Source organism: Betta splendens, chromosome 5 (assembly GCF_900634795.4).
Source record: "Betta splendens chromosome 5, fBetSpl5.4, whole genome shotgun sequence".
NCBI classification, from domain to species: domain Eukaryota; kingdom Metazoa; phylum Chordata; class Actinopteri; order Anabantiformes; family Osphronemidae; genus Betta; species Betta splendens.
Window position 1 is genome coordinate 11153941 of NC_040885.2, and position 24942 is coordinate 11178882.

The 24942-nt window shown below is 43.7% G+C and overlaps 5 protein-coding genes across 7 annotated transcripts; 2 read left to right on the forward strand and 3 right to left on the reverse strand.

The window, feature by feature from the left end:
• Positions 1 to 25: 25 nt before the first annotated feature.
• prkar2ab (protein kinase, cAMP-dependent, regulatory, type II, alpha, B) lies at positions 26 to 7872 on the reverse strand. Its single transcript, XM_029151328.3, is given in 16 exon segments — positions 26 to 647; positions 1143 to 1281; positions 1379 to 1444; positions 1525 to 1599; positions 1675 to 1776; positions 1841 to 1994; positions 2071 to 2177; positions 2356 to 2495; positions 2575 to 2610; positions 2779 to 3017; positions 5320 to 5398; positions 5850 to 5967; positions 6147 to 6237; positions 6320 to 6639; positions 7498 to 7616; positions 7713 to 7872. Coding segments are annotated over 15 exon segments (1896 nt in total). The 5' UTR covers positions 7603 to 7616; positions 7713 to 7872; the 3' UTR covers positions 26 to 522.
• An 85-nt stretch (positions 7873 to 7957) lies between these two features.
• Positions 7958 to 15394, reverse strand: LOC114855813 (NCK-interacting protein with SH3 domain-like). The gene is made up of 13 exons (XM_029151310.3): positions 15045 to 15394; positions 14196 to 14308; positions 13908 to 14118; positions 13665 to 13740; positions 12959 to 13500; positions 11631 to 11801; positions 10975 to 11061; positions 10686 to 10824; positions 10524 to 10604; positions 10144 to 10272; positions 9861 to 9950; positions 9607 to 9779; positions 7958 to 9513 (listed from the first exon to the last, which is right to left on the reverse strand). The coding sequence occupies exons 1-13, from the start codon at positions 15213 to 15215 to the stop codon at positions 9289 to 9291; spliced, it is 2208 nt and encodes a 735-aa protein (XP_029007143.1). The 5' UTR covers positions 15216 to 15394; the 3' UTR covers positions 7958 to 9288.
• A 353-nt stretch (positions 15395 to 15747) lies between these two features.
• ndufaf3 (NADH:ubiquinone oxidoreductase complex assembly factor) lies at positions 15748 to 17295 on the forward strand. The gene is made up of 5 exons (XM_029150560.3): positions 15748 to 15947; positions 16138 to 16333; positions 16439 to 16505; positions 16622 to 16722; positions 16818 to 17295. The coding sequence occupies exons 1-5, from the start codon at positions 15754 to 15756 to the stop codon at positions 16926 to 16928; spliced, it is 669 nt and encodes a 222-aa protein (XP_029006393.2). The 5' UTR covers positions 15748 to 15753; the 3' UTR covers positions 16929 to 17295.
• Positions 17296 to 17445: 150 nt separating this feature from the next.
• Positions 17446 to 20639, reverse strand: zgc:112334 (uncharacterized protein LOC619199 homolog). 3 transcript variants are annotated; one of them, XM_029151325.3, is made up of 11 exons: positions 20480 to 20639; positions 20129 to 20236; positions 19949 to 20045; positions 19724 to 19858; positions 19448 to 19646; positions 19240 to 19371; positions 19043 to 19142; positions 18773 to 18944; positions 18523 to 18667; positions 18384 to 18438; positions 17446 to 18311 (listed from the first exon to the last, which is right to left on the reverse strand). In XM_029151325.3, the coding sequence occupies exons 1-11, from the start codon at positions 20519 to 20521 to the stop codon at positions 18168 to 18170; spliced, it is 1329 nt and encodes a 442-aa protein (XP_029007158.1). In that variant the 5' UTR covers positions 20522 to 20639; the 3' UTR covers positions 17446 to 18167. The 3 variants fall into 3 exon arrangements, with proteins under 3 accessions (XP_029007158.1, XP_055365198.1, XP_055365197.1); XM_055509223.1 differs by having other exon boundaries at positions 19724 to 19853; positions 20129 to 20204; positions 20480 to 20619; XM_055509222.1 differs by having other exon boundaries at positions 19724 to 19853; positions 20480 to 20618.
• Positions 20640 to 21003: 364 nt separating this feature from the next.
• On the forward strand, positions 21004 to 24728 carry LOC114855825 (transmembrane protein 43). Its single transcript, XM_029151329.1, has 12 exons — positions 21004 to 21129; positions 21728 to 21874; positions 21977 to 22111; positions 22203 to 22297; positions 22411 to 22460; positions 22551 to 22620; positions 22693 to 22763; positions 22842 to 22969; positions 23044 to 23118; positions 23226 to 23327; positions 23459 to 23576; positions 23662 to 24728. The coding sequence occupies exons 1-12, from the start codon at positions 21112 to 21114 to the stop codon at positions 23862 to 23864; spliced, it is 1212 nt and encodes a 403-aa protein (XP_029007162.1). The 5' UTR covers positions 21004 to 21111; the 3' UTR covers positions 23865 to 24728.
• Positions 24729 to 24942: the final 214 nt, after the last annotated feature.

A 24942-nucleotide genomic window follows, 5' to 3' on the forward strand; every position in this document is an offset into this window, starting at 1 on the left:
TTTATTTTGTGCATTTTTAGTAGTCAATAATGCTAAAATTATACGAATAGAAGTGTAGTAAAAGCAGACTGGCTGAACAGAGTGGGGTCATGATAGAACAGGTGTTGTTCTTCAGACTGCAATGTTCTAAACTATGATCCACCATACAAATGCAAGCTGAATTTGAATCAATTCTCTTCTAAAATCAAATCAAGAAGTAAATATAATTATAAGGACTAGGAATGACTTGCCTGACGTGAGCAACAGTGGATGGAGTCCTTCCCTGATTATTTTGAATGGAAAAGCCCCATGTGTGACATTGTATTAACAACATATTTACAGCTAAACAGGCACTGGTAAACTAGGAACCGATGAAAGGTTTCACCAGAGTCTGAAGCTGAGGTACTGTTAGAGAATCCATGCGTCCTCAGGATTCACTGATCGCTTAAGTTGACTTTACTCACTGGTTCTACTCAACTTCTACTTTGATGTACAGTCTACAGCAGTTCACTGATACACACCGAAATAGAATAATATTGTGGACTAGTGTTTCAAATCTACACTGGAGCCAAACAGTGCCACCAGCTGGTCTTCATACTGGGAGATGTTCCTCTTCATGATGTCCATGCAGGGACCCAGCAGACGCTCGAAGGCCTGGATGTCAATTACTGGAAGAGAAAGAGCAACACTTGGTTTAATTATACTGTTACTGACTAGTTCAATCAAGATTTAATCAAGAGTTATGTATATAATTCTAATCAGTGAAATAACACTGTGGCTGCCAACTATCAGGTTTCACTTTAGGCATCTTTAGTTGTTGTTTCTCTTGATTTTGCCTCTTTTGACAGTTGGTGGAATTCAAATCAGACCTCCATGTCTGTTGATGAGTATTGGATTTGTGTCTTTGTTTTGCATTACTTTGATTTTCATGTCTCTTTGTGGCCTTTTGACTTTCTGCCAGAAAATGATTAACCGTCACGTCAGACAGAGTCGCCCCTGGGCCGGCGACCATTAGCTCCATTCAGAAATCCATCTGTGGTTCTGACCGAACACGTTACATAACAGCTGTCCACTGTGTGGGGTGGGGCTGGCATTCGGTGCTCTTCGCTGTCCTTCACTGAGAACTAACCTACAGGAAGGGACACAGGAAACACGAGACGTACCTAAACACTTAGTTTCTCCCACCGCATAAACGGACGCTGCTCGAGGTTTGTTGTTGACCAGCGCCAGCTCCCCAAAGTACTGCCCTCTAGAGCAACGAGCCACCTCAACCTCAGCGTTGTTCTGCTGACCCGCCTTCGTCTGTAACCCACACAGGGACAGAGGTAATCCTCCTGAACCCAATACATTATGCTGACACTTCTATCTATCTAGACACATTGTTGGACACTGTGCTTACTTTGCTCTTTATCATAATCTTCACCTCCCCTGATTCGACGATGTAGAAGCAATCAGCCATGTCCCCCTGCAAGAACAGAAGCAGGAGGCACCACAGCATGAGGTCCAGCCCAGTCAGTACCACAGCACACGGCCCAGCAGCTTCACCTGCGTGATGATGCGATCGCCGTCTTGGAACGCCCGCGCCCCCAGGACATCCACAATCTTCATTCTCTCAGAGAGCTTTGGACGAGAAACGAGCCATTACGACAAATCAGGCACATCGGTTATTATTCAATGTGTAGAGAGAGACCGGACCTCCAGAGACTTCAGCAGAGGAACACACTCGATGAAGGCCTCGTACATCCTCCTTTTCTTCGCATTGTTCTTCACAATCAGCCTGTGAAACGTGGCCCGATCCTAAAACGGCACCAAACAGTAAGAGTCGTTTCTCCACAGCATCACCGCTGGAATGTGAACTCACCAGGCCCCACAGGGCTCCGTCCTGCGTCGCCACGATGGTGGCAGCTCGTGGCGTGTTGTACATCAGAGCCAGTTCACCAAAGCTCCCCTTGTTGTCGTACTTTCCAACACACACACTCACATCATCCTTCTGCACAAAGATGTCATACACACCCCTGGAAGTCAAAAGGAAGTAGAAGCTGACGTAAAGTGGCCACATCGTCCAGATTTCTTTTGCTAAATTTCACTCACTTCTCTATGACGTAGAAGTTGTCTCCATCGGCTCCTTGGTCAATTATGTGCTCCTGAGGCTTGACCAGCACCTCGAACATGGCGTCCAAAACCTCGGAGAACTGCTCCTGGAGGACATCAGAAAGGAGAGTTGGAGCATTACTTCGCCTGTTTCTACTCTGACGGCAGCAGAAGTGAGAAGCCTCCATGGGTCAGAACGAGGCGCAGGTTCAAAGTTATTAAGTTGCTGAATCTGTCCAAACCTACACACTCTCTTGTGCTTTAATACAATGTGAGATGTTGTACCTGATCCAGCGTTTTGAATAATAAAATGTCTCTGCACGCGTCCTGAAGCCTGCGGCGCTGCTCGTCTGTTTTAGGATGAACGACCCGAGGCTCGGAGTCGTCGTCCTCGTCCTCATCAGGGTTGTACGGCTCTGCACACACTGCAGCACAGCAAAAGCGTCAGAACTGGCCTATGGTCGACATGAAGTAAAGCCTGATCACTGTGATCCAGCTGCTGACCTGAAACTCTGCGATTGCATTTACTGGTGGTGGATTCTGCACAGAGGAGAACGGAGAAAAAGAAAGAAGAGAAAGGAACATTGTAACATGTCATGCATTTTTACACAAATATATTGATTTTCATGTCATTTATTATCAATTTCCTTGACTTTAAGCTTTAAAATTAGAACCGTCATTATTCATAGTCAGCACCGTCTCACTCACCGTCAGAGTCGTTCTCCTCTTCTCCCTCTTCCTTAGAGGGTGTGATTGTTTCAAAGGTGACGCCCTTTTTGGTTGATTTGACGCTGCATTTGTTGTCTTGTTGCTCATTTCTTTGATTCTCCAGGATTTGCGTGAAATGCTGCACGGCAAACTCAACCAGGTCCGGCGGCTTGCGACGCAGAACCTCCACAGTGTATCCCTGTAGGAGGTCCTTGAGCCCAGCTGGTATCTCAACATTACTCATCATTCAGGTTCAGCGGTCAGACACTGGATGCTGAGATTTAACCAGAACCCTCAAAACTTAAATATATCAGCGTGTCTGTGTTTCACACACACACATCTGTCAGACACTGACTGACTCCTTCTCTCATCTCTCTCTCTCTCTCTCTAACTTTCAGCTGCTCATTGATTTCTGTTTATGTAGCACAGCCTGTTGGAAAATATTGACCAGGACGTTTCACATCAGATGTAATTAAAGGAGGTCTGATGGACTATGCTTCATAACTTTGTGGCCTCACAGATACAAACTCTCTGAGGGACTGATGGACTGATTGTGTAGTCAGGCTGGTGTTGACATCTGCATAGACAGAACACAAGGCTACTATTCAATTAAAGCCTTAAAGTTTCATGAATCATAAAACTGCTGATTCACCTGTAAAATCAGAAAATCATTATTATTATCTGCTTGTGCTTTTCATAAACTTCTTCTATTTGTTTAGATGTTCACTTAGTTTAACAAAAGCAGGTAGAAATATACTTCATTACCCTATTTGAATGTTAAACGCTGCAGGTAAGAAAAACATTGTTAAGCAACAAAAGGTTTCTGTGGTTTTGGCAGCTTTGGTAGTTGTTTACCCCCCAGAGAGAGGAAGAGTCCATTTTGTTCCTGATTTGGATTCCACTTTTTATTTCTATACTGTACATGCTGACATTCATATACCATTTCATAAATCTCATCATGACTACTCTCAGAATTTCACATTAAACAGACAAACATTGGTTTCGGTGGCCGCGCAGTGGAGCGTGACCGTGCCTGATGCAGACGGTGTGAAAAGTGTGCATTGCTGAGAGACTCAACACACACAGTACAACAAAATGCACCTTTTCCCTGATATGTGCACCTGCTCGCAGACAACAGAAGTTAAGGCACGGCATGTTCACTTCACTCCTTCTCTTACACAAACAAGAAAACCACGTTTAAAGAAGGCATAAACGAGTCAAACTAAAGGAGGAGACAAGAACATTCGGCTGAGTGTGCGCGAGTGGCTGAGTGTGGAGTCATCCGAGCGTCTCTGTCCTGAACCCTCGGCAGGCGAATGATCCAGATGCTCTAGGTTTTTAAAAACTATTATCTACATTATTGGAAAATGGTAAATTATCTTCTCCGTCATGGTTGGTTTTCTTTCTGGGATTTCATGTACGACACCAAGCCTTGATCACAGGTCAGGTGCTAACCAGTTGAGGAACTTCATTGCAAGCTCAAATCCTAGGAAGCAAGCCTGAAATAGAGAGACACATGAGGTTTGTGCATACAGATTAAGAAAAAAAAAGTTAATTCATTGTAAGAGGTTCTGGACTGACAACATAAACTCTGAGTCACCTCATGATTTGAATCAGGAGCTAAACAGAAAACCTTTTCTAAAAAAAGGATTGATTCATTTACTGCCTGTTGTGAAAGTCTCCCTCTAGCGTTACGACCTAGAACTATTCTCCTCATGCATCATCCTTTGTGGTCATATTTTAAGTCTCTGAACTACTCAAACTGATCTTGTGGTTCCACATGTACCATCTGAGGACCAAGTCAAGTACACTTACTGCGTTTGCAGGGAAAGCTCTGAGCATGACAGCGTTGAAGCCTTTGTACAGCGAAGTTACACCCTCCTCCCTGATGAGCTCACGCAGAACGTCCCGGAAACCATTGGGATATTTTCCTTCAGGAGCTGAGAGACACAGAGTAAAACAGAATAAAACTAAACAGTCGTTTCTGCACTTCATTCGTCTTCAGTTCAGTATACAGTGACTTCATCTACCCAACAAATTTGTTATTAGCCTGTATCTATTTTACATTTCTATTGTCAGATGCAACTGATTTTAGGACCTGGTGACAAGATGACAAACTAAATACAGGTACAAAACTGTTAGATCTACTTTGGAGTAACATGTAAGTCACTGCTCCATAAAGTAGCAAAACCAAAAAAGAAAGACCCAAAGAGTGACTCATTGCCATGATGTGGAGCTTGTAAAATAGAAACCGTAAAGTCAGCTGAGATGTTGATTCCTGTCAACAGCTAAATGTTAATAAATGTCAAATCTAAATAAAAAAATGGAAAGAGTCATGTACTCAAACAAACCTGTCTGGAAGCGAGACTTGAGAACGTCGGGAGGAATTGCGACTGCCCAGTTACAGATTCCAGCCATTCCACCAGCAAACAGCACACTAGGAACACTGAGCTCGTTTGGGCTGCGGAGGAAAGACAACGAGTTTGGCGGTGTGGTCCTTTTTATAACCGACAGCTGTGAAGAGTGTGATGTAAAACAAACATCCACCTTTTTCCTGCTGGCGTGAGGACCTTCTTCAGCCACTCGTAGGACATGAAGTACATCCCACTGGCTGGAACATCTGAGTTACAGAACATAAGAAAGAGAGAATTAAAGTGTTCACTCAGTGATAATGATTAATCATCCTGCAGCAATGCTTGTTTCATGTTTAATTAGATTTAACTTTCTGATGGCTTCAAACCACTCTGCTGATCTACAGGCGACACCAACACTATGTACAATGTGCAAACACAGGTAGCAATGCACGTCATTTAAATAAAACAGAAATACGCTTATGCATTAAGATGCATATTTTTTAATTAAGATTAAGAATTAAGATTAATGCATTCATCTTCTCTTGTCTCTCAGGCATCATGGACACAGAGTGTTTGGTGGATAGAACTGAAGTTAAACAGAAAGTGTTTGTTTGAGGTAAAACTCCGTGGGGCAACTTAAGCAAAGAGGCTTATATCAATATCCATAAAGTAAACAGCTTTAGCTCAACACAAACTAATTAAGAGCAGGTAAATCACCTCTCATCAGAGTCAAGGCGGTGCCTTTGTAGACTCCTCTGATCCCAGACTCTCTGTACAGCTGTTTGACGCAGTCCATTGGTCCTGCATACTTCACTTCTCCAGCTGCTGCCTGGATCTGGGACACAAACAAACACACACATATTTTACACTCGCTGTACGGTGACTTGTCTTCCAGATTAAAACTTGACTGGTGAAGTAGCAGCTCTATTTTGGCATGTGGCATCAGCAGGACAAAGCTAAATGATTATATCATGCTTATTCATGTGTACACACACTAAGTAAACAACCTCTGACCTGTAGAAGACATTTGATTCGCTCTCCAGGAGCCATGATAGCTGTGGTGAACACACCGGACAACATCCCTGCAGCAAACAGCTGTGGGTACCTACAATAGAAGAGTGAAAGAATCTGATGTAAATATAAACACCCACGGATGTCAACTGAGTGAGGCTGCCCATGAAACCTACGAGAGGATGTCATCAGGGGTTTTCTGTTGTAGTTTCTTGCCCAGCCCGAATCCAAAGAAACAGACTGCGAACATGGGTGTGACTCCAATGATGGGGGCTGCCATGCCTTTATAGAGACCCTTCACACCCTGGCATGACAAAAACAAGGAAAGATTAGCACAAGAGAAGACAGGCATTCTGGGAAATTCATCCTTCCTTCAGCAGTTCTAGGGAGCATGTTCCCTCACCTCTTTCACTAGGGTCTTTTTGAAACAATCAATGGTTCCAGCATAGAGCAGGCTCTCCCCTGGTTTTGGTTTGGGTTGAGTTTGTAACCTCACCTAAGAAAGCAAAAAAACATGATACATGTGAAAACACGATAAAAAAAAAGTTTTTTTCTTTGATGAGGAATAATTTCACAGTAAAACAAACACTGGCTGGAGGCCACAATTATACGCTCAATATTTAGGGAGGAAATATTTGACTTCTGCTAAACTTGGCAAATAATATTCAGTGTGGTTGTGTAAATATGTGTCTGACATAACAACTTTGTAAAAGAGATTAGCGGTGTTAAACCAAAAGTTAATTGAAACATATTCTGTTAAATTAATGCAGCTCTAGAAGCCACTGCCATGGTTGATGGACCATGGATGTGTATTAAACTGTTATGAGCTGCAAGTGCTCACAGACAACTGGTTAACTAAAGCTAATAAATATGTCTGATATCAATGTGCCTATTATTAGCCTTTAATAACATTATGGAGGCATGTTCACTGCAGCCCTGAGTATCTGCAAAGAAGATACTCCAGCAACATTTACCTTTAGATTTGTGTTATTGACCAGTCAAACCTGATTACCTGTTATTGATAGGACCAACACAAGACACATGACCTGCACAGCAGATACCAGCTGCAGGCTATAACTGAGTAAACGTTTAATACAGTAGATGTAAACCATTTATGTTTATCCTGAGCTGGTCCCAGTCCTCCATTCAGGTGAGACTCTACCTGTGCAGGAGGGCGGTGGTGACCGACCGAGGCTCACATGGCTGCAGCAGCCTGAGCTCACACTCAGATCTGCGCTGACCCCAGGACTTTGTCCCCGGCTGCGCTCTCTCTTCCCATAGAAAAGACTGAATCCCGTTCTTTTATTACTACAACATGTTAAAAGGCTCAAGAGGCACATAGTGCATTCATTACTTTAATTGTGTCGAGTGGATGTCCGGCGAACACCAGGCAGACACCTCCAAACCCCCCTGCGAAGAAATTCTTCAGCGGGCTGATCGGCTGCGGCTGTTTGGACATTTTCGCTTTCCGTTCTAGAAGAGAAACACAACGGCGTAGTATGAATGAAATCGACACTTAAATGAAACCGAGACATGACGAGTAAGTATCAATACTAATAACACAATCACCTTCTTCCTGGTCGAATGTGGCTCTGTGGGATGACTGTATTTACTGCTGTCACTGCCGCTGGACCTTTCACCCAATTATTGACCGGACAGGTTTGACTGGAACACGGCGTGACTCTGGTCCGCTAACGTTTAGTGTCCGGGTAGAAACACAAACATTGTTGTGTCGATAGCTTGTGTATCATCCACATTTGTCGTGCATGGTCCCAAATTAACACCTTCACCCTTTCCACAAACAATCAAATCACTTTTACTGTTAAAATATAGCTTTATTAGTTTTATTATTACACACAGGTAGGGCACATTAGCAGATAGCGTTCATCACAAGGACATGTTCATATCACTTCCTCTCACACATACTGTAAACAGACAAATCTGATATAAATTCTGAATTGTGTCTAATACCTCAGAGAGATTTCCAGAGAACCCATGTCAACAGATACGTTTGGGAGAACAACAACAATTACAACAGCATGAAGAAGAAACAAGGAACGATTGTTACAGTATAAGACCATGGTGAGATAAAAGAAATGCCCCCTTCCTCGTTATAGGAGTGTTAGAACGGGAAAACAACAACATCAATTAACAAATGTAATATCATATGTTATGTAATATAATGGTATTATTTCAGATGATAATTGCAGAACATTTACTATCACATCAGCCAAGACTCATTATTATACAGCAAGTTGTTATAAAGCCTTAATGCAGCAGAGTTAGGTTGGCTGTGAACGCAGCATATGGAGAAAAACCCTTCAGCAGTGCAACCAACTCATCTCATCTGTCAGTAGCTTCTTTAGATGCTTGAAAAGATTTGCATATGTAAGCAGAGAGTGGTCGTCATTAGGATAAATAAAACAGCAGACAGAGCCACACCAGAGTCTTGATATTTAGCAGCAAGTTAGTCACCGAAAAGCTTAGAAATGACAACATACGTCAGTCCTTGCTTTGTCTCACAATGACAGTTCACTTGCTCTGCTAGATTAGATGTAACTGTAGATGTGAAGTACTGTACTATATGATGAAAACAATACTCTCAGTAACACACAGTAGTTTGGTCCCACTATTAGGGAAACACACAGACTTGAAATCCTCGCACGCCACTTCACACCTTGGCACCGTTATGGTAACACAAATTATTCAAACCTGCCTTTTCATCAAAATGATCTATTTGGTTCTACTATTTTGATTGCAATAAAATTTAATCCTGGTTCTTGTTACGTTGATTGAAAAAATACTTTAGTGTATGATCTTTGATTATTGCTTAGAATTTTAATTAGGTTAAGATACTGTCAGTTGACTATTCTTAATCTACAAGTATGACTAAACTCATATTTCCTCCTCTTTAAAAAACACATGCTTATTATTAAGCAGCGCTCTTTTAAATAAGGAAATGTGTGAAAAGCCCTGAACTATGAGTCCAACAAAACACTGGCAAACTGTTTTTTTGTCAGTACACACTGGCACAGAACACTCTAGGCATCCCATCAAACGTCAGTTCTACTTTTCTCAAGCTTTATTGTAGCTCCCTGCACTAGATGGGAGCAGACTACAGTGTGTGAGCAGAATGCTGATACTGTTAGTCCTGGTTATCACAGATCTGTGGGAACTCCTTGTAGATTTGCTGTACAATTAGCTTATCCATCTGTTTTGCTGTAGCACTCCCTTCATCCTCTCCTGGATCTTCCTCCTCCCTGAGAATCCCCTGCAGCGCCCCCTGAAGGTCGCACAGGCGGTGCTGGTGCTCGAGGTAGTCCGTCGAGCGCATTATGGAGTGCATGAGGGAGAGATACTCCATCCGCAACTTCACAAAGTGAGAGAGAGGAAATTATGATCAGACGAGTTGACGAGGTGCTAAACCTGAACGGGTGAAAGCGTGGGAACAGCAGCGTCTCACCTTGTCTCCCGGTGAAAGGTCAGATATTTGCCGGACAGCGATGTCGATCATCACCATCATGTCAGTGTGGTAGAAGATATCAGCCGTCTCACTGCTGGCGAAAACATCCTGCAGAAACTTAAGCACTGCATGTGGTGCAGGTGGGGTGTGTTTGAACATACACACGGGATCGTCTGACGAAGACAGAGGCCAGAAGGTGAATTAATCACACATTATTCTAAAAAAGGCTCAGCAATGGTAAAAGGTATTTTTACCTCCTCTATTCAGAAGCAGCAGCACTTTCTCTGACAGGATCTTGACATTTTTCTTCTTCAGCTCCTTCATAATCACATTGTCGCTAGGAGCTGTGCGACAGAACACACACACACACACACATGCCACAAATAAATACTTATATTGAAACTCTGCATTGTATTACTTTACTATAAACCTATGACAGTGAGCCAGCAAGTATGCAATAAAATGCAGACAGCAATAAGATCACTATACTATGTTATATTATCTGCTGTGAAAATGACCTAGTCAGAATGTTCTCACTTGTGTGGTGCAGGTTGAAGGCCAGTAGGAGGTTGAGGAAGGTGTCAGGCAGCTGCTCCGTGGGATCAGAGGGAAGCCCGTCCTCCACCACACCCAGCAGGAACCGAACAAAGTCAGCATTCAAGTGTTCTGAAAGGAGGGAGAGTCAGGATTATGTGTGATTATTATTCAAAGCATTCCTTTAATCTTAGGAAGATTTGCTTGACTTTTGAAAACCTCCCATAATCCGTCAGATCAGATCAAAAAATGTCATAAAATGAATTGTTTTGCATTGTTTGGAAGGAACATTCTGCTCTCATGAGTTTAGCATTAATGCATGTGAATAATGTGTGTGTTATATGAAACGTAAAAATAGGTCAAATGTCTCCGATTTCTCATACCATAGTGATGATATGGCACCTGTTCGCCCATTGAGAAGATCATAGTCAGAAGCAAGGCTGTGTAGCACATCTTCTGGTGTTCTGAAGATGAAAAAACACATTAAGTCAAATGTATTAGGGCTAATAAAGCAGTACCGCATGCAGTGAATGTTAAAATGTCACCTTGCGTGTCAGTCTGAAGGTCTCTGGCCAGCTCCATGGGGAGAATGGAGTTAAGGAGGGTGGAGATGAAAGCAGCATCCAGGCTGCACATCGCCCCGAACACCTTCAGCAGCAGCAGGCGCAGAGACACGCGATGCTCCTGCGTGGTCACACGGAGGCAACGGTGAGCAAACACTGCACATCACCAGCAAATGGGATAAACCTGGTTCAGTCAACTGGACTAATAAAGAAGAATAAACACCCAGAACCATAGGAGAAAACTGTATAGTGACAGAAACTTGTGTCTTACCATCTGATAATATGAAACCAGAGACAGCACATTCTCACAGTGGTTGGCTTTACACATCCTCTTACAAACCTCTGGGTCCGCATCAGTCTGAAAAAAGACAGCAGTGACATAATTACATCATAATCTGATCCACACCCACGGTCCCAGGACCCAGCAGAAGATTACAGAGCCCAACAACAACTCGTCTGAACATCCAGACTCTGACTCTAGTCTCAGTCGGGACAAACTGCCAACAAAGAATACTTGGCAGCCTGCAGGGTTTAGGTCTATAACCGGTGATGTAGAGTCATCTGAGCCTCTCTGATCCCATCAAACATGTCTGGTGGTTGAAACCTGACATCTGGTTGGGTCCTGCAGCCACATTACACATTCATCCCAAGAGCAAACCTTTCCATCAAACTCCAGCCATGCCAGGATATCCGTTGGAAGATTGTTTTTTTTCTCTAAATGAATGTTCCTTATGCTGAATCAGAAATCAGCCCAGAACTGGATAAGTCAAGTTAATGCATCTGTTCTATTTCTACTTACAGAGCAGTTATAAGCATTGGGTGCCGGGAGCAGAAGAATATTGTTGACATATATTTGTCATATGTCATGTCATAGCTAAGGGTTTACATGTGATAGAGCCTGATGCTGTGTCTTGCACACCACCATACCAGTATCTTCAGCAGCTCCTCCAGGTAGCAGGCGATGAGAGCGTGGTCCTCGTGAAGCGCCCAGCTGCGCTGCTGGGAATCATCTCGGTGGCGAGCGAGGTCGCCGAAGATCACCTCCAGCCGCTCCTCGTCATGACACACCTGGCCCTGCGGCAGCGCGGCGCTCAGATCCTGCAAAGACACGGCGCCAGCGGCACAAAGGCTCATCAGGATGCTTAGAACGTAGACCTTCAACATGAGGCTAGTGATCAATATACTTCAAACAGCTTTTTCTTGTTACTAGGTTTTCTTGTTACACGGCAGCTGAAGCCAAATTCCTATTTCTGCTGCGTGGTTCTGAGCAGGCCGCGCGCATGTTTAACACACTCAGAGCTGCTGCTGCTGCTGCTAAAAGGAGCTCGATGAGAGCGGGAAGTGCAGAAAAAGCGTACAGCTGCAGACCATGAAACCAAAGCCACGATCTGAGACCTGCTAAAAAGAGGCACCGAACCGTGTTCTCAGAAAATGGTTGTCACCTATTAGTTACTAAGATTTACCCTTTGAAAGTGCAGATAATTTCATTTATTGAGAACTATTTATTTATTAACAAAAATATTGATCAGTGTGGTTTCAAAGGACAATAAAGATGTTTTTGTAGGTTGCAGGTTTCTCTGTGTCGATCCCTGATGCAGGAAGCACAGCTGGAGACATTACCACTTATTCTCTGTAAATTCATTGACCACCAGCCTGAGCTACAACCCACCCAGGCAACAGGCACTTTGTTTTCTAGTCGTTGATGAATTGATTTGAGAACATTTCTACCTAACGGTCACAAATAACCATTCATGCATAAAGTCTTTGAATGTGAATCTGGACAGATGTGAATGTGAACTGCTTGACTTATTTGGAACGTACACCTGTAATGTGGTTTCTGTGCTGTATATTCTATTATCTGTAGCTCAGTGCTTCACATCTAAAAGCAAACATGCGAGGTCTCTGCTACACCTCAGAGAACATCTTGCGCCTGCATTAGACGAGCGCTTCCGCTTCTCAATAAATAGATGTGGAGGTAAAAGCCGTGGTTCAGTGTTGCGTTACGATTTACTGATTTAGCCACATTACAGCAAGAGGAAGATGCAGAGACATCTGCCAGGAACAGATCAGCAGATCGTTCATGCTTGGTTTAACAATGCAAAGCTTAAATTTAACAGCAGAAAATGGAGCAATGACAAAACAAGTACCAGTAAGCTGTGGTTATTTCTGACTTTTAAATGACTGGGAAATGTCTGCTGAATGCAGACTGAGCTGTGAATGGAGCCAGCACTGATGTGAAATCCATCACGACTGACCTTGCTTTCCACCAACGAGATGAGAACTTGCTCCAAGTCGGAGGAGGCCTGAGGTAAAGCGGTCTGGAGATGGCCGACCACCACGCCAACAGCAACGCGCGACAGCTCGTAGCTCAAGCCCGTGTTCTTCCGCACCAGCTCGATCAGCTCGGCCCCGATAGTCATGGGAACGGGCTCGGAGACGGTGGGGCTGCGGGGGGGGCTCTCAGCTACCGATGGGGGCGCGACGGGCCAGTCGCTCTCCAGCTGCTCCTCCACGGGAGGCTGCGGCCGAGGGGCGGCCTGCGGAGGCAGAGGAGCCGGGCTTTTCCTCGCAGGCGCCGGCTGTGGGGGGGGCTCAGACGGCAGCACGTCCGGAGGGGGAGCGGGGGGCTTCACGCGGGAGGGCACCGGAGGAGGGGGGGTGCTGGAAATGCTGGGCAAGCTGACATCGGAGGTGGCCAGAGAGCGGGAGGAGCCCGACTCCAAGGAGGTGGTGCTGATCGAGAGGGAGGGAGCAGGGGAAGGAGAAAGGGAGGACACCCTGGACGGGACCTCGGGCTCTGCAGAGCGGGAGAGAGAGGCTCCAGTTACAGAGGGGAGCGTGAAGGGGGATGACGTGACTAAGAATAGCGTGTGTTTGTGAAGTTAAAGCTAAAAGCAGAGGCCCACACATGTTTATAAGACGTGAGCGGGGACTCGACATGTGCGTGCGCTGTTCGCTGACCTGGGCGCCGGCTGTTTCTCTGTTTCTCCGGGGGAGGAGGGGTGATGGGAGCCGCCCGTCGGGGCTGAGGAGGCACCTGAGGGTGAAGCAGACGGAATAAAACTGCCACAAACTCTGGGTTTTGATATTAAAACCAGCAGTCCAGTCACTTCCTTGTTGTGAATAAAGGGGATTATATTATATCTTCAGAATATTTACTGTCAACAGTGTGACACAGGTGGTGGTATTGAATGCGGGCGTTACCTGGTAGAAGCCCTGTTCTCCCTGCATGTTGTCCACGCTCCCTGACAGCGGCATGCTCCCCTGACGGCCATACTCTCGGTTAAGGCCGTTGGGGGGAGGAGGCGTGTGGCTGAGCGATAGGTCACTGTTGGAAGACGTCAGACCCTGTTTGTGACCGGAGGACGAAGAACTCCGCCGCGCAAGCGTCTCCTTTCTGTGATGGATCAACTTCCTGTGACGGGAGAACGGGGATTCTCACAGGCAGCACAGCCAGGACATATATATCATGTTTGTTACTCGTGGACTCACTGCAGAACGTCCCTCTGCTCCAGATTGTATTTGCCTCCGTTCTTTAAGGCCACGTTGTGGATGCCTTCGATGGCTCGGTCGATGGACTGCAGAACGTCGTCTTGCTCTGGAGCCTGGCGCGCAGAAAGAGAAAACACGCAGGGTGGAGTGGAACATATGAAATATTCATTATCATGGCAGCGTGCATGAGTATTAAACTTTAAACTGAACGGAACAGGCTCGGGGACACGTGTGTCTCCGGGCACGACGCAACTGGGGCAGTTATGTTAGAAAAGCAGCATTTCCCACCAGTCTCACACTATTAAGCCCTCGTAAGCATTAAGCACGGGAGCAAGCGTTCACACACAGCCTGTGATTTTACTACATGCTCCGACTAGTTCACTGTAAGTCTCCTCTGGGTGTGACTGGGAGAAAACCTAAAGCTCTGTGCAAGGAAGTAGCTACTCATATAACAATAGGAGAGTTACTTATTATTACTATAATCTGAGCACGAACAAAAGCTTTGTGCTTCAGTGGCCTTGGATCTGTCCTCTCTCACATTGTCTCCTGTATCATCCGATCCTGTCACATCGCATCCTTTCCCTTCTGGCTCTTGCTCTACCAGTTCTTACCCCGTTCTCCCCTCCATTCACCCACACAGTGTGAATCTAATAATTCACGGGATCTACAAATGTGTGTACTTTCTGGCGCAGACCCGCAGCAGTCGGCTTCGCCGTGGCCTGCACTGCAGCACACACACGCTGCACCAAGAGCGCCCGCCTCGATCCCATCAAGTCATCCACGCGCATTCACTGCGTTTCTCTTTACCTCGAGACGCGACGAGCCCGTGGGTCAGAGAGCGGCATTCACCTGGACTTTTTCGATGTATGAGGCGGGGATGTAGCCGGTTTCCCCCGAGCTGCAGCGGGAGCCCAGCCACCAGTGTTTGTTGCTCCTCTCCAGGATTAAGAAGCTTTCTCCGGCAGCGAAGTGCAGCGAGTTGGGCTCCGCAGAGCGGAAGGCGTACAGAGACCGGTACATGGTTTAATAACACCGTAACAGCCCGAACTGGACCGAAATACACAGAGAAGGAGTGTCTGAGGATTAGACGTGTCCGACTGGAAACGAGTGCTCCGCTAGAGGTGATTTAAAGAGGCATGGCCCCCCTCACTTCTGTCTATTTACAATGTAGCAAGGATCATCTGACCTGTGACCACTACCAACAACCACCGGAGGGGGCGCTGCGACACCCCGAACACGCCCCCCAGGCATTTTAATCAAAGACAGAGCTCTTCATCGATCCTCTCAGAGTTCATCTTGGTAATGTGTTATTGTAAGGCAAAGCTGTCAGTAAAAATGAAAATGTACTTGGCTGATTTAATTTTTTAATGACAAATCACTACAAAACGATTTGTTCATAACTATTTAATTTTTGTTTTCTTGCATTTTCTCGCAGTAAAACACTGTTTATTAAATAAAAACAAATTAAACATTATTTTTTAAAACGACGCTTGTCGTGTGTGTTTGTGACCAGTTCAGTTCAATTGAATTTAAAATGAAAGCGTTTGAAACTCTACAAATGCGATATATGCCAATACAATATACTATATACACAAGGCCGGAAGCCAGAGAATGGTGTTACACTAAAATCCGCCCCCCGTGTTTCGCCGGTGTATTCTCGGTCAACATGGCCAATTCAGCTTGTGCCGCATTTCTCCTTGGGAGGACTGCTCAAGGGTTTCTCTTCTCCAGGGCAGCGCCTGCGTTCTCGAGGTGAGACATTTGTCATTAAATGCCCTTGTTTTTTTACTATTTGAAGTTCATTAGTTTAACTTAGCTTGGTCGTTAGACCACACGTTGCTTTCCCTAAACAACATTAAACGTTAAAAAATATGTTGTAAATATGAGGGTAAATCTGTTTTTGTATGTTTTTGGATCGAATATAGTCTGTCTTTTGTTGCAGCCCATTTCTGTGTCGTGCTCATCGTTTGGGTCCCAGTGATGATGAGATGTACCAACGGACCATGGTGTCTATCATGCAGAAGGAGCCTGGCGGTGCGTTCATGATCCAAAGTTACACCTCCAGAGGATTTACCATTAACGGCAACAAGGTGTTTGGACCCTGTGCTCTGCTTCCTCCTGCTATCCTACAGTGGAACGTAAGAGAAATTATACTGAGATGAATCTTAGGCTTCTTTGTATTTAATTTAAAGTTAGACATGAATTTCTATGGTATTTATTGTTTTATATCTACTTATCTACAGGTTGGCAGTTATAAAGACATCACTGAAGAAAGTGTTTCACTCTTTCATATGTTGGAGCCAAGAATAGGTAAGAATAAAACCTCACCAACATGGATGTTGTAAAAATTAATAGAAAGTGTCTGTGTTTTTATTTTATTTATATTCACTGTGTTTGCCATAAACAAATCACTTGTTTTTCCGCAGAAATCCTTGTGTTGGGCACAGGTGCACGGCTTGAACGAATCAACCCCTCAGTTCTTGCTCTACTCAGAAGTAAAGGTATCGCTGTGGAGGTGCAGGACACGGTAAAGTGTAACCAGTGTCTATCTGTAAGACCTCATACCTGTATATCCCGATATGCTTTGATTTTACATTTGTTTTCCTGGCTTTCTTTTTTCAGCCGAATGCATGTGCAACCTTTAACTTCCTGACTAATGAGCGCAGACTGACAGCTGCTGGTCTGATCCCTCCACCTGCCAGCACAGCTCTGGAAATAACGTTGAAAGGATAGATGCTATTGAATTACCCTGGGTCTGGCACAAGGCAACGCTAATGCAAAGATTATTGTGTTAGGAGCAGATGTGGTGAGGCCTCACACTAAACATCCGCTTAATTTGTATTTGATATTTCACTCAAAAGTTAAAACAAATGTTTAATTTAGGTATGATGTTAGATTTTGTACCAAGGTTCCAAGCAGGCAAAATATTTTTTTACAAATGATCGTTTTGTCTGAGTTTATGCATGTGTTTGTGTCTCTGCCTCCTTCTGTGTGTTCAAGTAAAGACTCTTAATGATGGAGAAATACACTGTAATGAAGTAAAGCTTTATCCTTTCAGTTTTGTAAATAAATACTGTGTAATAAAATGTTTATATCAGAATCAGAATCCTTTTTATTCCTCAGGTTTGCACTAGACAAACAAGGTCCGACTCCGTCTTTTCATACCCTCATACCGAACAGTACTTATTTACACATCAGTTTGAGTTATATACATAAATTATTTGCATGAAGGAAATAAAGAATAGAATAAAATAAAGTAAAAATTGCAGCACAGGTGTTTTACTGAGTCTTTCTCTATGTGATGGAGTTCAGCTTATTATGCGTTTATGTTTTGTCTATAACAAATGTCTATACTATACTATAACAAATGTATAGTATAGTAAAAGACATTAAACTGTCATTGTTTATTCCCAAATAGAGAGAGCGAACAAGCTGTTGTTTGTGCTGTCAGCAAAAGAAATCTGAAAGCGTGCGTGAATATTTTCAGTCCCTGATCTGCATGCTGGAGGTGTCTGTACTTAACCAAACACTGTGCTGCATTTGGTTAAGCCTCTTTACTCGTCTGTGCGCCCTCTGTCTCCAGCACCGTTGCCCGTGTGCAGCATGTGACATCATTCAGTGCCTTTGTCCTGCTTCATCTGCAAATCCTCTACATATCAGTGTGATCCATCTCTCATCATCTGTCTCTGTGCCACATGCCCACTTTCAGTTTGAATGCATAAAACCCTGTCATTCCCAAGTGTGATGTTTTAAAACATTTTCACTGACCATATACTGTAAGAGACAGTTAAAGAATATTTTTCTCATGAAATATTTCATACATACTGTAAAGGGAACACAATTCAGCCAACAACATTTACATTTATGTAGTTCACTAGTGTGCTACACAATGTAACACCTACAGCCTCACAGCTGTGTAGTATCATTATTACACTACGGCTGTCCGCAGGTTCATTAATGTGAAAGTGTTTGTCAGTCGTCGTCAGAGTTGTGAGACTGGTGTCTTTGTGATCCTCCAAAGAGCTCAGCTCCTGTGATCCGGAGGTACAGGTCTTTAAGATCTTCACATTCATCCTCAAAGTGATTTGTTGAATCATAGGAACGTGACACAAATATCTAGTTAAGACAGAAGAGAAAATCTGTCATCCTTTTCATTTTCTATTTTTTGGTTAAAATTCTTCACACTACCTGACTCCTTTTTCCGTCCTCATTGGGAACATACAGGCTGCTGATGGAAACGAATCTACAGTCACGGTAAAAATAAAATCCATCAGATGTGTTCAAAAATACAATTAACTGACTGATTAAACATAAAACGGTCACTAACTTTTGCATGATGGGTTCAAGAAGCTCGAGACCAGGCTGAACCTCTTTCTCTGGGTTTCTGGTTTCTGCAGTGGTGCTCACTGTGGCGATATACATCCCATCTGAAGCCACATTCTGAGCGTACGACACCACAGATATATAAATGTCTGCTTAGAAAAGAGCCAAAATAAGATTAAATTCCACTGAATCCATCATTTACATTAAACAGGCTGACGCGTTCAGACTTTTCATTGCTATGCTGATGATAATACCTGACTTTCTGTTGAGTTGAGTTTGAGGGATAATGATTTGACAGGATTTGGCCTCGTGTGTGTTTTTAACCGGGTGATTTAATAAACAGATGACCCTTACGACCCGGCCCACTTTCCTCACTCGGTTGGGAACGTAGCTGGGATCACAGATCAGCTGTTTACAATGGAACAGCTGTTCACGGGGGAGAAAAAATAATAATAACACAAGGAGCACAGTTTGGCCACCGGACATTTTATCCTGTATCTCCACGCTTTGTTTGTGTAGTTTACCTTCCCCTCAGATTTGACAGCTTTCACTTGGCCACTCTCCATCACAATCTCGTCCACTGCTCTGTTCAGCAGGAACGTTCCTCCATACTCTGCACTCAGCCTGAGGTTCAGAGAATCATAGTCTATTAAAATTTAAGAACAGCGCTGTAAAAGAAAGTCACAATACGGATTGTGCACAGAACTAGCGTGAGTACAACCTGACAAACCCCTGTGGTAGCTCCCCCAGGCCGTACACAGGGTAGAGGTACGGGCTGATGTTGTGACGGGACAGAGACTCAGAGTACAGCTTGATCCGTCTGATGGTTTCCACACAGGGCTGCTCCAGGTAACTACAGAGAGATCAGCTTTGTATCATCTGTGATTCTTGGCTTCACTCTCAGGTTTGCAGCAGCTTGTCTGACAGACCTCTCGCTGGTGTGTAAGGCTATGGCGTGACCTGTGAACTCCATCACGTCCAGCCCCAGGTCGAAGCGGCTGAACAGGTCCCTCGTGGTGGTTTTGTGAGGATCCACGTCCTGGTAGGTCCGAGGGTTTCGCACATCGAAGTTCAGAGCAAAAAGCAGCAACTTCTTGAATCTTCTCTTGTCAAACATGCCCATTAGATCTAAAAGATTACGGCGTATTTAACATAATTAACAGAATGTTGAATGTGCATGAACAATGCCGTTATCTACACATCACCTGAATTATGTGCATCTTCCTCTGTGGCAGGGACTTTGTGGACCTTTCCTCCTTTGTACATATAGCTGCCTTCAATGACCTTGAAGTCCACATACCGGGTAACCTCAGTGTGCACCAAGATTTTCACCAGCTGACCTGACGCAGACACACAGACTTCGTTTACATTTTCACCATCAATATAATGACAATTGCGATGAACTGCACTGTACAAATCAGTGCTCTCACCACTGGCAAGAAAGAATTTGGGGATAAGGTCGACACTCCACTCTTTTCCACGGTCCATAGATTTATCAGGACCTGGAAACTTAAACTTCTTGTACAGCTGTAAATGTAGAAAATATAGAATCATAGACATCAGATATATCATCAAGGTGCAAGTGCAAGGAAACGTGGATGCAAACAAACCTCCTCAAGAGGAGAAATGGAGGCGCTCGCTCCTCCATAATAAGGATTCTTGTCAATGTGAAGGACTTTTTTCCCACTTTGAGACAATAAACCAGAGAGGATGCATTCCTGAGATAGTGAAGAGCGATAGAATGGTAACGTTCATAAGAAATGCTAAATATGTGTTCTCTATATAATGTAACAACAACAACAAAATACAATTCTTAGTTCATTCAGGTCACAAAGATAACATTTATCATGTTCTGAAGGTAACTGCAGTTTACAGTGTGAAAGTAGTGACTGATTCTCATAAACCAGCGGATGCTTCTTATGCTCATTCAGCAGACAACATACAGGCTACTGTTCTCTTACCTTCAGTCCTGTTCCCAGCACTATTACATCATATTCCATCATCCTAACTGTCTGTCCTCGTGTATCACTTGTTTCCCACTGTCTCCTTAAGTCCCAGTATTGTGTATGTTTGTGTTGGCATGTGCATATGTGAACGAAGACAGACGGAGACACGGGTATGATGACGAGTGACACTAAATGCTTTGTGTTCCCCTTTGCACTAATCCTCTTAAGGCTGGCACATCTATGCAACTCTCTGTGTATGAGAGAGGGAGAACAAAGGACTGGCTGCAAGCAGTAAGGTTGGGTTGAGTGAGGTGTGCGTATATAAAAAGTATATCAAATATGACAAGCATACTTCAAAAACCGTGGCTAATCTGGGTACTATTTAGTGATATCTACATCTAAACATTATTACAAAAAACATAAATATAAACATTTAGTGCTGCTAGATGAAGAAAATGACATTAAATGTAAGTAAATGATTAGTAGTTGAAATTTCACCTAAAATCAAACCAGGAACTTCAATACCCATAATGCCTCTCTGTCAAGGCATCATGGGTATTTACACAGTAGCTCCGGTCACTGTCATCTTCCTCATCTCCGAGTTTTCAGTCTGACTGAGAGAAGTTGTACAAGTCAGAGACACAGAAATGTCTTCAGCACAAACAGTAAGTTTCTAAGCCTAAAGACTTTATTCACAAACGTCACCTTTTCTGGTTCTGACCAACGTAACCGCTGCGGTAGCATCCTTATTAGCACTCTTATTCTGCTGTAGCTTCATCTGACGCTGCAAAAACAACACAAACTAGGTGGTGTCAGGAGCACTTTCCAGTGGTTCGTCATATACTGTGTGTAACAATATTTTAGTTTAGGAAGTACATTTACACAGAACAAAAGTCGTGCACCGACATGACCTGACACAGATGTTGGCTAATGTAATAGCGTAATGGTCTAATGTTAAGAGTTATGGTTAACATGCAACTATTGAATCCAAATATGGACAAAGCGTTATTATATTTACTTTTTTGTTTCTGATGTAATTTAAGATTTTAGTTCTGTTTTACAAGTTGTGATCTGAAACTAGATTATTGATTAAATGCTCTAGGATTGTTGTAATCTAAGCAATCACGTGATAATGAGTTGAACGTAATTAAACACAGGAATGGTCGTTGTTGTTTTAGTGTCTCAGTGTGGACTGACTTCTTTTGTTGTGTGTCATTATTACTGGCATCTTTTACTTAAGATGTTTTTGCATGTGTATGTCAGTTTCCAGGTAAAGACCCAAACCAACACACACGTGTCTCTGTTAAGTCTAACCCTGGCTTCCTGGAGCGATTGAGTGAAACTGCTGGAGGGACACTTGTTGGTGTCGGACTGTTTTTCCTTTCAATTTATATTCTCTTCACCAATGAGGTATGACACTTTAACTTTTCAGTGCATCAAATCAAAATGTGCACTGTTCCAATCAGGGTGTGTGAGAGCAGACTGGTGCAGCTGTAATTGTGCTCTTCTCAGGGGCGAGCTCTGCAAACAGCATCTTCCCTGGATGAAGGTCTTTCCCTTGTTGTGTCACTGGGGCCGTACGCCAGCCTCGACCTGCAGAACAACAATCACTTGGTTCACCTATCGGCAAAGCTACGCACGGCACAGGTGGGTATTGTCTAGTTACTGTTTGCAGTTTAATTCTTTAATGGCTCAAATGCTTCAAGCTGATTTTTCACCTGCACTTGTGTCTGTGTAGCCCCTCCACGACCCCAACTACAGAGTGGTGCTGCAGGCAGTGAAGCTGAAGAGGCAGGTAGAGATGTATCAGTGGGTGGAGCACCAGGAGAGTAGGTGAGTGTGTTGTCTTCGTGTCATCATTCAGGGAGCAGACAGGTGTGAAAATGATGGCCCGAGAACAAATTATTATTTGACTCAACACAAGTGAGTTTGTTTTCTGTTTTTAGGGACTACAAAGAGAACGGTGAAACCAAAACTGAGACAACATACACTTATAGTAAGTTTCTCTATTTGTAGAACATGACCTCTAACTGTTCACTTTTTTTGATTCTGTCCACTGTGAAGTTGTGTGATTCCTTTTTTTTAGACACAGAATGGAAATCAGAGTTGGTCAACAGTCGTAATTTTGATCAGGAGATTGGTCACCAGAACCCAAGGTATTCAAGTTCCCGCGAGATGATTCTGTGGGTATTTCTGTTTATCTGTGTTTGAATGTATCATTGTTTCAGTGCCATGCCAGTGGAGAGTGTGACTGTTGTGGCCCCTGAAGTCAAAGTTGGGCCTTTCGTCCTCTCAAAAGGTAGAGGCGGTTTAAAACATTCTGACATGAACATCATAAAGCTACTGTTTCACCACCTGACCTGTTGCTGATCCTCAGGTCTGGTGGAGCAGATAAATAACTTCCAGACACTGAAACTTTCTGATTACTCTGCTTTCAACTTGGACCCATTCTTCACCATTCATGATGATTATTTCTATCACACTCCATCTCCGCTGAGGCCGGAGGTAAGAATTAGGATGAGATATTTCCAACTTCTGTGTAAAAGTTCCTCTGCTGAGGTGTTAATTTTATTTTTAAGGTTGGAGTTGTTCGTGTGAGATTCTCCTTCGCTGGGTTAAGTGGTGAGACGTCCCACCTTGGCCCAGCCCAGACTGTGAGTTTAAGATTTAACTCATTCATCAATATCAGTTCATGAGAAATTAACTGTGTATTAAAAACGACCATAAAGAAAAGGGGGTGAAATGTTAACATGTGTTTCAGGCCAGTGTTGTGGCCATGCAGAGAGGTGACCAGCTGAAGGCTTTTAAAACTAGATCAGGAGACAACCTGGAGATCCTGTACCTGGATGATCTCTCTGCAGAGGTCAGTGTTGATTCACTGGCTCAACACTGTTCGCTTCGTAATGTAACTTTTTGAGGAGTAAACAGGTTTCTGGTTGAAGAACGTGTTCCTTGCCACTACACAGTGATAACACAGTTGTCTTTTGCGTTCAGGAAATTTTTGAGAAGGAGCATCAGCACAACAAACTGAAGACTTGGGGACTCAGGGCTGCAGGCTGGGCCCTCATGTTCATCAGCATTCAGCTGACCATGCGAATCATCTACACACTGGGTAAATGCCCTCACTGCCAAGCAATACACAGGATTCACTCGTCCCTGCATATGTTGGTCATAATCTGTCTCTTCTGTGCCTGCAGTGGACTGGGTGCCTCTTCTCAGGGAGCTGGTGTCCGTGGGGCTGAAGATCTTTGCCCTGTGCGTCTCCTGCTCTCTGTCTCTTATCACTATTGGCGCGGGTTGGCTTTTTTACAGGCCATTCGTGGCAGCAGCTCTCTGTGCACTAGCTCTGTTTCCAATGTTTTTAGCCCGCTCAGGATTATCAGCGAAGAAAAAGGAGTGACTAGTAAACTGCTTGTTTCTGATGACATTCTTTGAAGGCGTTTTCAGTTTTCTGCAGGGTTGGAAATCTTTTCCTGGGTTAAATGGACATTTTAAGACAAATGTTTAGGTGTAAAAGCTTTAATCCATCATCCATCAGTGATCAGGTAGATGTGACTATTTAGGCGAGAGGCACTATAGACCTCGACCAACCTGCAGATACTGTGTTGCACACAAATGAAAGTTGATGTATTTAGACCAGAAAATGTGTCAGATGACTTTCAACAATGCACGTTCTCACTGTGTCCTCACTCAATTTTCTGCTGCTTAAGAGCAATGAGGAGGGCGAGCAAGCGGTACATCAGATTTGCTTGGATTGCTTGCTATAGTGCAGGGGTCTGCAACCCTGGTCCTCGAGAGCCACTGTCTTGCTGGTTTTTCAACTCTCCCTGCCCCATCTAAGACTGATCACCTTGACCAGGTGTGTTCAGTCAAAAAGCAGCTAATTTACACAGCTGATCAAATTAATTAGCACAGAGAGTTGGAAAACCAGGACGGTGGCTCTCATAGGACCAGGGATGCAGACCCCTGCTATAGTGGTTGGGTTAGATTATTGAGGTTATTTTGTCTAAGTATTAATCTTAAAACAGGACAACGGGAAAAACAAACTTGAAACTTGTATTTTATGTATAAAACATTTTGTTTTTCATACAGGTGGTTTAAGTTTGATTTCAAACTTCAATTTGTTCCTTCATAGGAACCCTGCGTATTGCACTGGTGTTCAGGTGAAGGGTTTAAGTTTACACAGTCCACATTTTTGTCATGACCTTGTTGGAGCTATTTTTTCAATATGCACATTAAAGCTTGTGTTCATTTGTGATATAAACTGCTTCTGGCTCATGTTTGCTGGTCCCATCTCAAAAAATACTAATAATACCCCATTACAGTAAGTTATTTGAATATAATGAATTTATCAAAATGTATCAATATTCCAGATGACTGACAGATACATATGGGGTGGTAATTATTTGACTGAAGTGCTACAAGACCCAATGTTTAAATGCTATCAAGCAGTTGACCAGTTTGTTATTTACTGTGAA

What these genes read in the sequence shown, in the direction of transcription:
- LOC114855813 (XM_029151310.3), bottom strand. Translation starts at nt 15,215, where the DNA reads ATGTACCGGTCTCTGTACGCCTTCCGCTCTGCGGAGCCCAACTCGCTG. An exon ending in TGGTTTCATATTATCAGATG is followed by an intron (nt 10,825 to 10,974) that starts GTAAGACACAAG and finishes GTGACCACGCAG; the next exon opens with GAGCATCGCGTGTCTCTGCG. An exon ending in CCTTCAGACTGACACGCAAG is followed by an intron (nt 10,605 to 10,685) that starts GTGACATTTTAA and finishes TTTCATCTTCAG; the next exon opens with AACACCAGAAGATGTGCTAC.
- ndufaf3 (XM_029150560.3), top strand. Translation starts at nt 15,754, where the DNA reads ATGCGATATATGCCAATACAATATACTATATACACAAGGCCGGAAGCC. An exon ending in TATGTTGGAGCCAAGAATAG is followed by an intron (nt 16,506 to 16,621) that starts GTAAGAATAAAA and finishes GTTTTTCCGCAG; the next exon opens with AAATCCTTGTGTTGGGCACA. An exon ending in CTGTGGAGGTGCAGGACACG is followed by an intron (nt 16,723 to 16,817) that starts GTAAAGTGTAAC and finishes TTCTTTTTTCAG; the next exon opens with CCGAATGCATGTGCAACCTT.
- zgc:112334 (XM_029151325.3), bottom strand. Translation starts at nt 20,521, where the DNA reads ATGATGGAATATGATGTAATAGTGCTGGGAACAGGACTGAAG. An exon ending in CAAATTCTTTCTTGCCAGTG is followed by an intron (nt 19,859 to 19,948) that starts GTGAGAGCACTG and finishes TGTCTGCGTCAG; the next exon opens with GTCAGCTGGTGAAAATCTTG. An exon ending in CTTGAACCCATCATGCAAAA is followed by an intron (nt 18,439 to 18,522) that starts GTTAGTGACCGT and finishes CCGTGACTGTAG; the next exon opens with ATTCGTTTCCATCAGCAGCC.
- LOC114855825 (XM_029151329.1), top strand. An exon ending in GTGGAGCACCAGGAGAGTAG is followed by an intron (nt 22,298 to 22,410) that starts GTGAGTGTGTTG and finishes TTCTGTTTTTAG; the next exon opens with GGACTACAAAGAGAACGGTG. An exon ending in CATCTCCGCTGAGGCCGGAG is followed by an intron (nt 22,970 to 23,043) that starts GTAAGAATTAGG and finishes TTTATTTTTAAG; the next exon opens with GTTGGAGTTGTTCGTGTGAG.